This window comes from Myotis lucifugus, unplaced genomic scaffold, assembly GCF_000147115.1.
Source record: "Myotis lucifugus unplaced genomic scaffold, Myoluc2.0 scaffold_10, whole genome shotgun sequence".
Classification (NCBI taxonomy): domain Eukaryota; kingdom Metazoa; phylum Chordata; class Mammalia; order Chiroptera; family Vespertilionidae; genus Myotis; species Myotis lucifugus.
This window is the reverse complement of record NW_005871058.1, coordinates 10672089-10688195: the sequence shown is the minus strand read 5'-3', so window position 1 is coordinate 10688195 and position 16107 is coordinate 10672089. Positions and strand designations below refer to the sequence as shown.

Genomic DNA, 16107 nt, shown 5'->3' with positions numbered 1-16107 from the left:
GGAGGGACGCCGACGGGGTTTCCAGGCGTCGTACGGGGTTCCCGGGACCTGGGGTCCCTGCGCAGGTGGCTGCAGCAGCCGGTCCTGCGGGCGCTCCCAGGTGAGCGCGTGGCGCTCTGCGCTCCCGGCCGGCCGGTGCGCGTCCCCCTGGGTCCTGGGCGGGCCAGTGGCGTCCCCACTTCGGTCACGGCCGCGCATTCCTGCAGCGGGGAAGGCTTCCGTCCCGGGAGAACGGGGGCGGCGGGGAGGGCGAGGACCCAGGGCGGGGATGGAGGTGGATGGAGGGTCGGGACGGCCCCTTTGGAGTGGACGCTGAGTCTCCGGGTGGGGAAAGGATTTCCTTTGGGGAAGAGCGGGGCGCTGGTTGGAGACGGAAGGGAGAAAGGTGAACAGGCTTCCTGCCGGGAGGCTCAGGTGTCTGTCCCGGACGCCCTTCCCACTTTGGCTCGGGAAAGGCGCCATGCTTCCGTGGGCCACATGCTGGGAAGGGGGGGGTGTCGCAATCCTCTTGGGTCTTGGTTTCGTGTCTTCCTCCCTCCCCGGTGCCCACTGCTGCAAAAAAAAACCAAATCTGTTTACCAGTCGCTACCCCGTTTTCTTCTTCCCGGGCGCATTTGGTGTAGCAGCTGGAAAAACTTGGTGGGAAGTGTGGGTATGACGTCTGCTCGGTACCTCGTTATCTTAGGACTGGTAACAACCTAGGGAAGGAAGTTGGCAGATAAGACGTTCGGGTTCAAGGGGGGCCGAGCACCAGGAAGGGTTTCTGTGGTCGTCGTCGGGGTGGGGTGTGCCACACATTTCAGCCTTCTCTCCAGTAGAGCCCCGTGTGGGGCCTTCAACGGGCTTGCAAAACAGGTGGGTGGTGGAAAGCTTTCTCAGGGGTGTGTGCCTGTCTCACGCGCTCCCTTCTAGACAGGAGTTAAGGGAGGACGTAGGAGCCTTCAGAGTCCTTTCAGTATTGTGGGTGGGGTGTGTTTGGATCCCTCCTCGCCTTCCCAGTTTTCTAGGAAGAAAAAGGAAGGGGATAAGGTGAGGAAAGTAATATGGATCCCATGTTCCACTCCGTGAGGGGCCCGTTTTCCCGTGTTATTCCCAGGGTTTTCTCAGTTACTGCCAACCACGTGCCAAATGCAACCTGTGTAGGTTAAGACATAAAATAGCGCTCATGTTGCCCAACCAAAAGTCGTCGGAGCCTCCTCAGGATGGAACTGTGATGTTTCCCACAAGTGTTTCTTGGAACACTTCGTGCCAAATGTCCATAGCGTCAACCTTGGGTTATCCAAAGGGGTGTAGATACCTCCTTCCCCCCCTCCCCTTTCTTTTTTCCTTTTCTGTTGTACAAAGGGAATTTTGAGGTTTTTCACTTAATCCATCTACCCTTTTGGATCTGAACTAACCCTTTGGATTGTTAAAGATGAAGGAGACAGATAAAGTTAATTTTGTCAACCACCAATTGCTATTAGCCTCTATCTACCGCATCCTGGTGACCAGTCTGGAAGTCTTTCATCTTTCCACTATAACTCCAGCTCTCAAAATGACATTTTCACCGTTGGTCTCTGTCCACCGTGTTCTGCCATCCCCTTTCCTTTGCCAGGCAAACACGTGGGTGCCTGAAATGTGCCAGGCACAGGGCTGACTGAGATGGAATTTGGGTTTTGGAGTCTCCCATTCTAGTTTTTACTATCAGTCTTTAACTTCAGTGGACATACAGCCAACCATCGGCCAGGAAAAGTGTTTACCTGAGTGAAACAACACTCCCTTCTGATGAAAAGCCATATGGTCTTCCTCTGTCTCCTCTTCACCCTGTGTGTATGTGAGTGAGTTTATGGTGTTAAAGCAAGAAGTGTATATGAATGTGTTTGGCCATATGAAGTCGTTAGAAGTATTTGTGGAATTAAGAAGTATTTTTAAAACTACATTGGAGAGTAAAATAACCTTCGGCCTTGATTGACGTTAGACTTGGAAATCATTTTTTTTTTATCTTTTCCCCTATTATATTAGTGTTGGCTTCCTAGTCAAGGTTTTTCCTTTGACAATGGTAAACATTTACTTACATGAAAATGAATCAGAAACGGGTTTCTTTATATTTTCCTAGATCATTAGGGCAAATGAAAGGAGGCACAATGACAAATCGTTTGAAATAATGTATGACTGAAAAGCATATGGTTTATCAAAAACAGGCCACTTCTGTGCACATTTGGGTCTAAAACATAATTTTTTTCCTCCTTGGCCCTACTGCTCTAGTTAGAATGGCCTAAAACTGAAGCTTTAATGGTTTAATCTCTTCATTGGGAGATCTTTCTTGCTCAGTCAGTAGTGGGCTGAATGACTCTGGAGGCGTAAAGAATATAGTTTTGTTTTGTTTTTTCTTTTTACAAAGAGAGCTAAAATATTTCCTCAAGCATATCAATCTAGCAACACTCAGAATTAACCCTGCCCACAACAAAGCAAGTCCCAATTACTGTTTTAGATTTGAGTTAAAAGAACTGAATCCTTATTGTTTATCCTTGCAAGTTAATCTCATAGAGAGGCAGCATGAATTAATGTTAATTGTTACTTTGATTCTCTGCTAAGTTTTTTTTTTTTCTTAACGTACTTTATTCCCAGGGCTTTCTCAGTTACTGCCAAATGATTGTCACATTTCCTGTCTCACTGAGTCTTGATAATTGCTTTATACATTTTTCTGAATTTAGGCATAGGCATTTCCTAGAGATGCTGAATTTGACATTCACGGTTGATTTAAAGGAGTCATCTCAAATCATACTTGATGGCTGAAATAATTATGAATCTGCAAAGTACAACTTAGGTGACCATACCATTGGGTTTTCTCTTAAATTCTGTTGAAATCTGGGGTACAGAAATGGTCCTACCCTTGTTGCAAAGTAAAACCCATAATCAAGTTTAAGAGGGAATTTTATAGAAAATTCTGGGTTTTGATTCCCACCAACTGCAGAGAGTAGGGTAAACAATGAAACAGAAGCCCAAATTCATCACTGTGGTTTGAAAAGGCCTGTTACATCATGTCTCAGGGTGGTGAGTACAGAACCAGGTTGAGACAGCACCAGTTCTATTATTACTCTTGACTCTGATAGGCCCCAACTGGCAACTAGACAGGCTACTTTATGTTATATCTTTGTAGATTAACTAGGAGCTACTATTTCACTTAATGAAGTTTGCCAGTATTTCAAAGTGTGAAAGCCATGTGTTAAGGTCACTTGTACTTACCTTGTTCATCTACCTGCATTCTCTTTCATTGTGACCCTTGTTTTGCACTAATAACATTTTTCAGTGTTAAAACTTTAAAGGGCCCTCCCCCCCTTAAACAGTGTTTCTCAATTTTAATTATTGCAGAAATAAATAGACTTATGACCACCCTTATCTTATGACTTTACTGAAAAGTTTAACAGGGAAGAAAGGTTTATCCTTCTGAAAAGTATTTCCCCATGATATCTTCACTTGCTCCCTTTTCTTTTTCTATTATATTTTGGACTAAAGCTTTTCGTGGTTTCCTCAGGTATGTTTAGGCTTCGTATAATGCTGTCAAGACCTTAAGTGATATGAGCTTTATCTCTGGGTAGGTCAGCTACTAATTTATCTGCTTAATCCTATTTCAGCCACCAAAGTCCTTGGCACTGTCAAATGGTTCAACGTCAGAAATGGATATGGGTTTATAAATCGGTATGTATGCCTCGACATGTTTTAAATACATACTTATGTTATGGTACCGATTGTTATAAATTTTTTACCATACTTTATTAGTGACTTGTATAAGTTTTAAGATTTGTAAGCACTGTCAGTATTCTCATTTCTAAGCTACTGGTCATCATCAGAACACTGATAAGTAACTTATTTTTATAAAATCTAGTCATTAAAAGAAACAAGGGGTGGTGGGGGGGGGGGGCGATAAATCAGAAATGGGAAGAGCCTAGGGTAATGGAGTCCATATCCATAATCTCAGAGATGGAGAAACAGAGGCTTAGACTGGTCAGGCAACTTTCCTAAGGTCACACAACTAGTGCGTAATTGAGCTGGAACTATTACCCAGGTCAAGTGCTGTGTAGGAACTGTAGTGTTTTCTTTAAACCATGGTAACTCCTAACCATATAGGAATGAGAATGTAAGTGCAGGCTCTTGGGAGCATTACATTTTCACATGATACTGTCATTTGCTTTGCTCCCCCTCCTACCTCGCTCCCCAATTCTGAAATCCTCCGTCTCCCCCCCCCCCCAATTTCTGGTTTGGTAAGAGTGGGGGGATGAGTTAGGGTGGGGTGATGTTGGGGCGGGGGTGGGGGGGTGACTGTTTCTGGTTTCAGTGTAAGGAGAGCCTAGATCACAGCTGTGCCTTGTCCTTTTAACTGTCTTGCTTTGCTTTTGCCGGGAGGGAAATCTGGGGCTCTGATTACATCCCACGTGACTTAGCCAGAGATGAGAGGGGAGGGATAGTTCAGTGTGTGGCATCTGAGCACTCGCATCTGAGCACCGTGGTAATGTGGAGGAGCAAGGTGGGTGCCTTGGGGGGTTAGAAGTTTTCAGTGAGGGTTGAGTCCAGGCATCTGAATTGAGTTTAGAGGATAAACAAAAGTTTGTGTTGTGTTTTGAAATCTGAACTCTTATAAAACATTTGTTCTTTTTAAGTTTTTCTTTCTTATACCTAGTACCTATTAATTGTGTTCTTTTTCTCTTCCAACAGAAATGACACCAAAGAAGATGTATTTGTGCATCAGGTAAGAGGGGTAATAAATGTTACATTTTATATGTGAAAAGTGGGGTGTCGGTAATGTGCTGTTTCCCATTCCCAAAGGTAGTTATGGACATCATCATTCTACCCTAAACTCTTTGTTTAAATTTTTTATTTTGAAAGTGTGTATATTAGAACTGGGAACAGTGAAACAAGGAAGGGCCTAGGATGATGGAAGCAGCAACAGGAGCGCCTGGGCTGGGCTGCTTGGCTCTGCCGAAATGTTGTGGGAAAGAAGTGAGCCAAGGCGGGGCTGCTGTCAGCTCACTGGAGAGTCGGGAAAAAGGGTGCCTTGGAGACAGGTTCGGGTTGGCCCAGGACAAGCTGCTGCCGCCCATTGCTCCCCTGGTTGCCAGTGTCCTGGGGTTCCTTACAGTTTAGGACAGCGGTTCTCAACCTGTGGGTCGTGACCCCTTTGGGGGTCGAACGACCCTTTCACAGGGGTCACACCTAAGACCATTGGAAAACACATATGTAATTACATATTGTTTTTGTGATTAATCACTATGCTTTAATTATGTTCAATTTGTAACAATGAAATTGGGGGTCACCACAACATGAGGAACTAACTGTATTAAAGGGTCGGGTCTCGGCATTAGGAAGGTTGAGAACCACTGGTTTAGGACATGCATGGCTGTGGGGGAGGGGCAGGGAGAGGCGTGGGTGTGCTCCTGGGAGGAGAATGCACACTGCCCTAAACCCTTTCTGTGATTCTCATTTTGGCAGGAGAGCTCAATCCCACATGTTAAGATGGGCAGATAAGCGCTTCTGTGCCATCATAGTACCTGTTTTCAAACAGTTTTTATTTTCGAATGGCATGAAGTAATATTTAGTTAGGCCACTTTTTAATTTTTGAGCCTTTGGAGTCCTTAGCACAAACATTGTTTCTGTGGTTCCCCCTAGCGTTTGGCCAGAACCCGTTTGGCTTTTGCCTGGGTGGGTGTTGGTTGAAGCTCCTCTATCAGAGCAGCTCTAACTTGAAGTAAACAGCACAGCAGCAAAGCAGATGGTTAGGGTGTGTGTGTGAGACGTGAGGAAACTCCCCATTCCCGGGACTCGTCCTCGCCCCTGTGAAAGGTAGGCATGGCTAGCACATGGCCAGGTCGGAAGGCCCACGCTGCCTGAGGAGTGAAGCAAATGTAGAAAATGGGTAACACATGGGAAATACGGGCGTCGCTGCTCCAGGATCTCAGTCTTCTTGACATCAGTAGCCTAGGATGTTCTTCATTCTATTACCATGTATCCTGGACGTACTTTACAAAAGAGGCGAAAAGAAAAAAAAATACCCACCCTTACTGTTTTTTGTATATTCAGTTTCCAATGAATTGCCCCAAATATGTGTGTAGTTCTAAGTGTATAGCAGGGAAGCAGAGAGGCATGTACTACCACCAGCATATTTACCTCCAGGGCTCTGTCAGGCACCTGGTTTTCAGTGTTTTTGTCCCCTTCTGGTTAGGGGTGTGTGTGTATTATGTGTATATGTATGTGTGTGTGTTGGGGTATGGTGACTGGAGATAGTGATAGTTAAGAAGAAGCTCTCTGGTTGTGGTTTTTATAGTTTACATGTCCACTTGACTGGATATATTTCAGTTGTGCCTAGATAACTTGGGTAGATTTTTGTTGTTGTTCACATACATTGACTTTTAAAGTCATAGCAGACTGACAGGCAGTGTTGCTTGTAATACCAAGAGGTTAATAGACCTGCTGGGGAAAGAACTCTGCGTTGGGTGACTGCTGGAGTAAAGGACCTCACAAGTTTCTGTGCTGGTGGCCAGCTCTGCTGGCCTGTGAGTGAGCGTGTGACCCGATTCCAGCCCCTGTGAGGCTGCGTGGTGAGTCACCTCCCTGTGTTGAGGCCTGCCTAGTCTGACAGGAAAAGGGGAAGGAGCCGGCAGGGAGGGGCTGGCTTTGGAATGGCTGAGTGTTCGGGCGGCCGGCTGCGTGCGCATATATCCTGTCCTGAACTGCCTTTTTCCTCTGTGGGTGAAGTCTCTGCTCTATTGGCTCATTCTTTTATTTTTTTCCCCTCCCTCCTACTCAAGAGTAAGGGAAGGGCTGGATTACACATGCCTAATCGCTTTATAAAATAAGGTTGACCTAGTTCCATAGAAACTCAGAGCCCCTTTAACTATTTAGAGATACCAGCTAGAGAAATGGAAATCATTGCAGGAGTCATTCCACTTCCCTCTACTGGTTGAAAAAGAAAGGTCTGTTCACGAGCAGATGTTTAGGTGCGGATGTTTAATGCAGGGTAACATCTTTATCAACCTCTTAATGTATTGTCAGGGACACAGCATGGTGTGGTGGGGGAAATATTGAAACATATATGTAGATGCAGTACAGGTATATGAGTTCCTCCACTTACCCTCCATCCACCCTCTCCCCTGCTGCATCTTGAATATGACCTTGGATACATCACTTTTAGCCTCATGGAGGGCAGGTTGGGGGAAAGACCAGATTATCAGCAATGTTCTGATTCCTGAGGTAACTTTGCATATTTTATCAGAAATATTTACACCTTGGCATTTTCTAATTCATTTTTCCTGTTCATCATTCCTCCCCCCTGCCCCTTCACACACATTCTTTAATATTTTTTTAAAATATATTTTTTATTGATTTCAGAGAGGAAGGGAGAAGGGAGAGATAGAAACATCAGTGATGAGAGAGAATCTTTGATTGGCTGCCTCCTGCATGCCCCCTACTGGGGATCAAGCCTGCAACCCGGGCGCATGTGCCCTGACAGGGAATCGAAACGTGACCTCCTGGTTCATAGGTCGATGTTCAACCACTGAACCACACCAGCTGGGCTCTTTAACACCTTTTGAGGTTAGCAGCTTCTCTTGTTTACAGAAACCTTTATACCTAAAATGTGTGTGTGTGTAAGATTTCATAAAGGCATCCCCACTCCTACTCCCACTCCCACTGATAGAGCCTACAGTCTGAGTCTCCAATGATTACTAGTTTGAGGGAACTAATATATCCAGTATCACGACTAAGTGTTCAGGCTGTAACAGAATACAACTACACATTCTGTTTTTTATAGTGTTTTTTGTTTTATTATTTTAGAGATTCAGGTTAGTAGGAGAATGATAATTAAAAAAGTGTAATAGGTCACCTGTGTCTTCAATATACCCTGTAAACTTGAAAGCAGTGATAAGTTACCGGTACTGACATATACTTTATTTCAAATTTCTCTTCTTATAGACTGCCATCAAGAAGAATAACCCACGAAAATACCTGCGCAGTGTAGGAGATGGAGAAACTGTAGAGTTTGATGTGGTCGAAGGAGAGAAGGTGAGAGGTTGTGGTTGGGTCTCAGAGTGTGGGCACTTAGTTTTCTTGCAGAGTAAATGCTCTCTCAGCCCCTTAAGAACTCTCATTACTTTGGATGTTTTTGTGATAACAGGAAGAAGTGACTTTTAAGTAGAAATATTTTTGATTATTGGATGTCATTATAGCATCCTTTGATATATATTATAAAAGGATGTTTTAATTTCTCATTGAATAAATGATGAATCCTATTTAATTATGGAAGGAAAAGCAAATTTTAAATGGGATGAAATTTGACTTGTTTTATACAAATAAAACGTTCAGGCTGTGATTTTTAATAATACAAGTAATACACAGTGAAGAATGTTTTAATCTCCATAAAAGAAGATTTCAATTGAATCTTTGAGTTAGATTTTGGAAAGCTGGAGGCTTTTTGATAGACTGTATAACAACTTTATTCTGATGAAGCTAATTGATCATCTTGAAATGTACCCGGATTTTTTTTTAATACTGTTATATTAATTCCAATATTAGTAATGTCCTTTCTGTTTTGCTTTTAGACAGCAGTCTATTATAGATATCAATAAAACGCCATAGCATTAAAAAAACATCCTAAAGCCATATATGTTACAACCACCGTGGCATTTAATCGTGCCAGCTGAATTATAAACTAGAATCGCTAGTTAACTCCCCGCATGTGCTTTTCCCACATACATACATACCATTCCATACTCTGTATTTTTAGTCGCTCCCAACCTGTTCTGTTAAAAAAAAAAGTTTATTTCATTTAACATAGCAATTTAAATGATGTCTTTACTGATTTGATCCCCAAGGTATCTTGCAAATCTCTTGGAGTTTTGAATCATCCACCAACAAATGCTGGCCTGTAATGATCTCTAAAATGTTGCTTTGTCAGGTTTATTTTATTTTACCTCTGTATGTTTTGTCAGGTAATTTTACCTCTTTGTTTTCAGAACTTGAGGTTTTACAAATGGATATAGTGTGAAATACACTCTTTTGAGGCTTTAATTTTTTATATGCTTGCAGCATTATTTTATTCATTTGTAAGAGACTAAGAATGCTAAGTCTGCTCAGAGGAGAACAGGAAGGTCTAAAGAGGGACGACATGTATGGAAACTATTACTAAACCAAGGACCCTTCTTTGCCGTTGCTTCCAAGTTTCGCTCTTATTCATTGCTGGACAGAGACACGTGAGCCCATGAATGGGAATTCTCTTGGTACCTCCAGGGTAACATAGGTTTCAACATTTTCTAGCAAGATACCATTATCGCAGTTGTTTTCCACTGAGGAATATTCCTTCCTGGTCTAGCATTCTTTCTCTTACAGTTGTGTTATATTGACCAGTTTGTGTTCGTCAAAGAGGTACACACTGCTCTTGAACCTAGTATGACCAGCTATGAAGGCAGAGCGTAGGCTGCGTGAGCAAACAAGCTGTATACATTTCAATCAGAACATCAGTGACCTTGCTCACCTTATTAAAACTTGGGTATATTTTTGATGTCTGACAACAGGAATTGAGAGTACAGTCTGTCTGTCTGTTGTCTAAGGCTGTTTTGGGGGGTTTAGCTTCTTTTAAATTTTTTTTAAAATATGTTTTTATTGATTTTTAGAGAGAGGAATGGAGAGAGAGATTGAAACATCAATTGGCTGCCTCCTGCACACCCCCTACTGGGGATTGAGCCCATAACCCACCCGGCCATTTGCCCTGATGGGAATCGAACCAACAAATGGATGCTCAACCACTGAGCCACACTGGCCTAGCTTCTTGTAAATTTTGAGGGTGTCTTTGTTCTGTCTCAGGGTGCCGAAGCAGCCAATGTGACCGGCCCAGATGGAGTTCCTGTGGAAGGGAGCCGTTATGCTGCTGATCGGCGCCGTTACCGACGCGGTTACTATGGCAGACGCCGTGGACCTCCCCGTAATGTATGTTGGCCGCTTTTCCTGATTGGTGATTGCAAAGATGTTCACATCTGAAACTGAGTGTACATACTTAGAGCAGATGAATACTGTGTCTTCTCCTGGCAACACAAACACAAAATGATCATTGTTTTTTTGTTTGTTTGTTTGTTTTGATGGGAAATTTTCATACCCAGAATTTATCCATAAACACTGGTCTCATTAGAAACTTGCCATTGAAAAGTTACATCAGTTTGTACTTGGCTGCATATAACAGACATTTAACCATCTTATAACAAGAAAGCTTAGCTAAGGTAGGCTGTGCCAAGGTTGTCAAAAAGGCATCCTCTTCATTGGGCTCTTTCCCGGGACCAGAACCTGACCTTAGGGCATTCACTGGTGAAGGGGAATGGGATTTCTGGGATTGGCTCAAACCTGTGGCTCAGCCCTTGCCACTGGCACTGGTACTGCTGGTCTCTAAGAATATCAGCGGTTGGTTGGCAAGGAAGAGTAGGGATAGTTTGGGAAGAGGCAATAAACAGTGTTGGCTGCAGAAATATTAAATTTGCCTCAAGTAAGTGGCTATTTTATTTAGCATAGCATTTACTTGATGTTAAAATGTAGAAGTAGTAAGTAATTGTCTGGATTTATAGTTCTTCAGATTGGTTATCAATCCAAGTGAAAGGCTTACAACCAAGTCTGGCTAGAGCTTTCTTAGGAGACACAGTATCAATACTTTCAAAGCACACAAAAAGAATCCCATTTATTTGTGGTCATGAGGATTCTATAAATTTGAGTCACTTTTCGATGTTTGTAGAATTAGTATCTGGGACTGGCACCATAGAATAAAACTCCAGATGTTTTGTGAGCACAGGGTTGTGGCTATGCCGGTCACCCAAGAAAAACTTGAAAAAAATCTCACCAGAATAAAATATATGCAGGTTGAGAATGATTTATCCCCATGCTTTGATAAGCTTACATCTTTCTGCTTAGCAGAATGCTTTCCCCTTCATTCTGTCATCTTCTCACCCTGCCCAAATTGATTTTTATCAGATTGCTTATGGCATCTTATTTTCCTGTTTCTGTATTTTTCTAACCCACATTTTGCTTATTCTGTTGTGTTTTGTTTTGTTTTTTCCAATAAGCTGTGCAGGGTGGGGAGGTAGGAATGAGCATTTACTATGTCAGGTTAACGCAAGTTCATCAGATTCATGGAGCTGTAGTTGTAATTATTTTGACTCCTAGGTTAATTCAGAAGTACAGTGGTAGAACCTTTAGTGAAAATTTTCCCTTTAGAGACTATTGTCCTCAGCTGGAAATTTGAAGTCATGCATGTAAAAGATATTTAGAAATGTCAAAATTCTGAAAGTGTACCTAAATGTTTTTCTGTTATAATGTTTTAAGTCCTTAGAGTTCAAGAGCATGTTTGTTAATGATGCTGCCATTATTCTCGTTTTGTAAAAATGAGAGATTGTCTGTCTACAGCTCAAAAAGATACAAAAAACCTAAAAGAAAAAAAATGTATGAAGTCTCACGCGTAATATTTTGGTGAACGTTTTTTCTGCTAATAGGTCATTACATAATTGGGGATCACATCTGATTCAGGTTATACGCAGTTTATAATGGCTTGATTTGTCTGAAATTGGATGAGCTCAGGCTATCATTGAAGCGTTTCCTGCTGGGGAATTTAGTTGCCCGTGTTGGCTTGAACTGGACAGTTCTAAAACTTAAATATCCTCACCCTCCAGAAGAAATGGGTCATTATGTTAAATTTTAATTTAGCTATTTTTAATAACTATAGTTACTTCCCGTAAGACTACTTTGGCATGTGCATATCCCACTTTAAAGTAAGATTTTAAATAAGTTTTTTGAGGGATGTTTGGCTATTAGCTTTTATTTTTAAATATAAACTACTGTAAGTATATGATATGGTAGTTGAAATACAGGAAAAGTTACATAATGGGTCAATAATTTCCTTTGCTAATAAGACCTACATTTAAAAAAAAATATTTTTATTGATTTCAGAGAAGAAGGGAGAGAGAGAAACATTCATCAGCTGCTTCCTGCATGCCTCCCCACTGGGGATTGAGCCTGTAACCCAGGCATGTGCCCTGACCGGTAATTGAACCTTGATCTCCTGGTTCTTAGGTTGACGCTTAACCACTAAGCCATGCTGGCTGGGCAGTAAGATCTATATTTAGAAACTACCTGTATATTTTACTTATTACTATCTGTTAATGTACAATTAAAACTTTATTCTTGAACATACAAAGAAAATCTAACTTTCTCCCTGAAAAGTATGTATTTCAAAATTGAGTGAGAAGAGTGGTGTTGCTTGATGTTTTTTGCAAATCTCTGATGTTTGATTTAATAGAAGACAGCTGAGTTCTCATAGCTCCTGCATTCAGTCTGCTGAGACCACATGTCATTATTGTTCTGGGAGACCCCACAACATACTCATGAGGTGATGAGATGGGAACAGGCAAATAGCATCCTCATAGCATTATGAGAATAGTTGGACCTTGATAACCCCCCGAAGGTTATAAAATAGCTGTAGGAAGTATACTATGTGGAACAAACTGTTCATAACACTACAAAATACATTTTTTCTTGACTGCCCTGACTTTGCCCCTGTGAATGGCAAATGTTGGGAGACACACATGTGGCCAAGGTAAATATTATAAACATTGTAGATGTTCTTTGGGTGGTTGGTCAACTGATACTTATCAATCCTAATTAGATGACTTAACATTATTATAGAGTGATTGCTTTTGCTTTTCTGCTTCTTGGTATTTTATCTGCATAGATCTACTTTAATCTGAATGTAGTTTATCCCAGGTTATCACATAATGATCTGGGTTAAATGCACTTCGTATAAAAAAAGGATTATTCCTTTTGGGAAGATATTTTTCTTTTGGTGATATTCACCCTAAGTGGTATTCTTTGGTTCTTTCCTTGCTGAAACTTCTTCTGAATCTCTGTTTCTTTGCTTCGCTAGTACGCTGGGGAGGAGGAGGAGGAAGGGAGCGGCAGCAGTGAAGGATTTGACCCCCCTGCCACTGACGGGCAGTTCTCTGGGGCCAGGAGTCAGCTGCGCCGCCCCCAGTATCGCCCTCAGTACCGGCGGCGGTTCCCGCCTTACCACGTGGGACAGACCTTTGACCGTCGCTCACGGGTCTATCCCCATCCCAACAGAATGCAGGTAAAATTGCACCTGGGACTTCTCTTCAGCAATCCTCACCCTTCCGTCCTTCCTCTGCCTCTTCCTCCTCCTCCTCCTCCTCCAACACCAGCCGCTGGAAACAAAACCTTGCTTGTGGGCTTCCTGGTGCTGCAAAAGCTGAGGCAAGGCCTTGAGTCTTTCATTCTAGGAACATTTCTGAAAGCACAACCACATGAGCCATGCCTATACTTGGGGACACTAGTGGATAGATTACAGTTTCTAGTTTATGGAAGAATAAAAGTAGAGAGACCAGTGATATGCTTAAGAGCTTAAACTCTGAAGTCAGACAGACCTGGATTTAAATCTTGTCTCTGCTACTTATTATCTGTGAAATTTTGAGAAAACCAAACTTTAGAGAGATTAACTTATTCATACATTAAATGGTAATAATAATGTGCCTCCACCATGGGGCTCACTATGATTAAATCGAAGGTAAAGACTTTAGTGTGGTGCCTCAGGATAGCTAACATCTGTAAAGTCCTTAATTTAGGTGAGATGGTGTTGCTTAAGAAGCCCTACCAGAGGGTGGGGATTGTTGGTTATTGATTTACTCCTCTTTTTTTAATCACAAAATATTGATACAACTATTGTGAACTTGACTTGTAATTATTGAGCCTTATAGCAACTTCCCAGTCTCTGGAAACTTGGAAAACTTAGGACAGGGCATCATTTTTTGTTATCACTCTCTACAAATACTTCCTCTTAGTGTCCTTGGGTTGTTTTTCCACTAAGTGTTTTGACTGAACACTATGTTCAGTCTGTTCTCTGCTACCCTTCTCCTGTCTCATCATGCATGACTGTGTTCTTTCTACATTGCTTCTTGTTTTTTCTCTTCCACTCTTTAACAGCTGTCCCTGACAAACGTGCTAAAAATAACAAGTAGACTTGCGTATATGGAGAGATTGGGTACATGAGGCACAGGCATAGTAGGTTCCTGTAGGGCAGCACTGGGGGCTCCTAGGAGGACAGGAAGAGTCAGTGAGATTGTAATGCACATTTATTTTCAGTGTTGATGGTACTTTCCTGAAGTAATCATTTTTAGTATTTAGCGTATACACATGATGATTCTTTTCTGTATTTGAAATAAAGTATATTTCACCTTAGGATTTAAAGGTTGAGAGTAAAGTGAGTCTGGAGTGCCATGTAGAACATTATTTGCAGATGCTGGTTGAAAACTAACTTTTGAAATATATGCTTATTCTGATAACTGCATATAGTTTTTTAAACGTGGCCTGGATTTTTTTACTTTACGTTTCATATCTGAAGTAAAAACTGTCTTACACTTTTTTCAACCGTTTTCCTTATACTCTTTCTAATATACATGTTTGGATGTTCACTGAATGAGTTAAACAATAGCATCAAGTGAAAATTCCTGAAACTGCCTTCCGTAAAACTAGGCTACTTCAAGGTTGTCAGTGTAATGACGTACAAGTACTGAGAGATCTCTAGATGGAAAAATTACTGAGGTCATATAGAGAAATCTTTCTAAGATTTTCTACAATATACAAAAACTATGACATTTATTGGACACAACAGGGAAAACTAACACTATGCAGGCCAATAGTGTTTCCCTTATGTACCAAGAACATAATAAAGCATTGTCAGTGACCAAATGACTTCCAGATTCTTAAAGATAATCAGTGTGTTTGAAAATTAAGTGGAATTGGTTACTGAGCTAATATCAAGTATTTGTGGTCTTTGAGAAAATAAATATATGATAGAGGAAAGGGAGTAACATTGTTTGGCATCTGCCAAATGGTTGGCATTTGAAATCAGTTCTTACTCAGTTTTCCCTGCAGATTTAAGTTGGTGTTGGGTTGCATATGGTTGTTGTGGTTGTTACAAATGAAGGGATTTGAGTACTTTAAAAAGTTAGCAAGTTTTGCCTAAGGTTACATGGACAAGAAGTGGTAGAGCTTCAATCCATCTATGCATGCTTTTCCCACTTTCTCATTCTAGTCAGCTTTCATTCTCTATATGTGTTGCTCTTTCTGTCCTCCCCCCCCTCCCCCCCCAATCAAAGTTCCCGAGGAAGAACCAGGTTTGCGTGTTCAGAGAACGGAGGGGAAACTCATGTGGCTGGGCTGGGATGAGTCAAGAGAAGAGGGCTAGGGGCTCAGGGCAGACCAAGCATGCCTGATAGACCATGATAGGGACTGTTAACTTACTCTAAATGTGATAAGAAGCCAATAAAGGAATCTAAACAGGGAAGAAATATATTTAAGCAATCATTGGACGGTTTTTAGAGGCTAGACCACAGGAGGCAACAAGTAGGAAGATGAGCTACTATGGAGAGGTCATCCCTGTGGAGAGATGATCATGGCATGGATTAGAGTGCTTGCAGTGGAGGTGTCGTAGGTGATCAGATTCAGAAAATGTTTTCACCATGAAAGTGACAGCATTTGATGCTGGAGTACATGTGTGCTTTTAGGAGTAGAGGATACCTCCAAGTTTTTTATTTAAACAAGTATAGGAAGGCTGAAGAAAGATAACGCTTGGGAGAGAGGTGGGAATCATTTGGAGGTCTTTTCTTCACATATTTTCCCTCCAAGTGGAGATGTCAGGTAGGCAAGAAAATAAATAAATAAAATAAAACAAAGCAGAGTCAAGAGGTAGAAAGTGGCTCGAGTTAAGAAGGTTTCATTTTAAAGAAGTTGGTTGACAAAGTCTTTGGTGCTGTATTTGAGAAGAGACCTAGGGGAGCAAGGCAGCGAGTTACTGGGGTACTGGGAATGGCATGCATGGCAAAGGGATTAGCAAGTACAAAGGCTGAAGGGAACCTGAAAAAGAGAAATGAGATTGTAGATATAACTTTGGAGTCACAAAACATTGAAAGGCATCATATAGGATGATAACCTATATAATAAACCCTAATATGCAAATTGACTGAACGATGGAATGACTGGTCGCTATGACGCACACTGACCACCAGGGGGCAGGTGCTCAATCAGGAGCTG

At 41.9% G+C, this 16107-nt stretch overlaps 1 protein-coding gene across 1 annotated transcript in view; it reads left to right on the top strand.

Annotated features, from left to right (window-relative positions):
- Positions 1-16107, top strand: part of YBX3 (Y-box binding protein 3) — a 41454-nt gene that overhangs the window by 17829 nt on the left and 7518 nt on the right. The window contains exons 2-7 of the mRNA XM_023749831.1: positions 5-100; positions 3615-3678; positions 4693-4726; positions 7945-8034; positions 9832-9954; positions 12926-13129. Coding sequence (XP_023605599.1) covers positions 5-100; positions 3615-3678; positions 4693-4726; positions 7945-8034; positions 9832-9954; positions 12926-13129 — 611 coding nt within the window. The remainder of the gene's footprint in view (positions 1-4; positions 101-3614; positions 3679-4692; positions 4727-7944; positions 8035-9831; positions 9955-12925; positions 13130-16107) is intronic.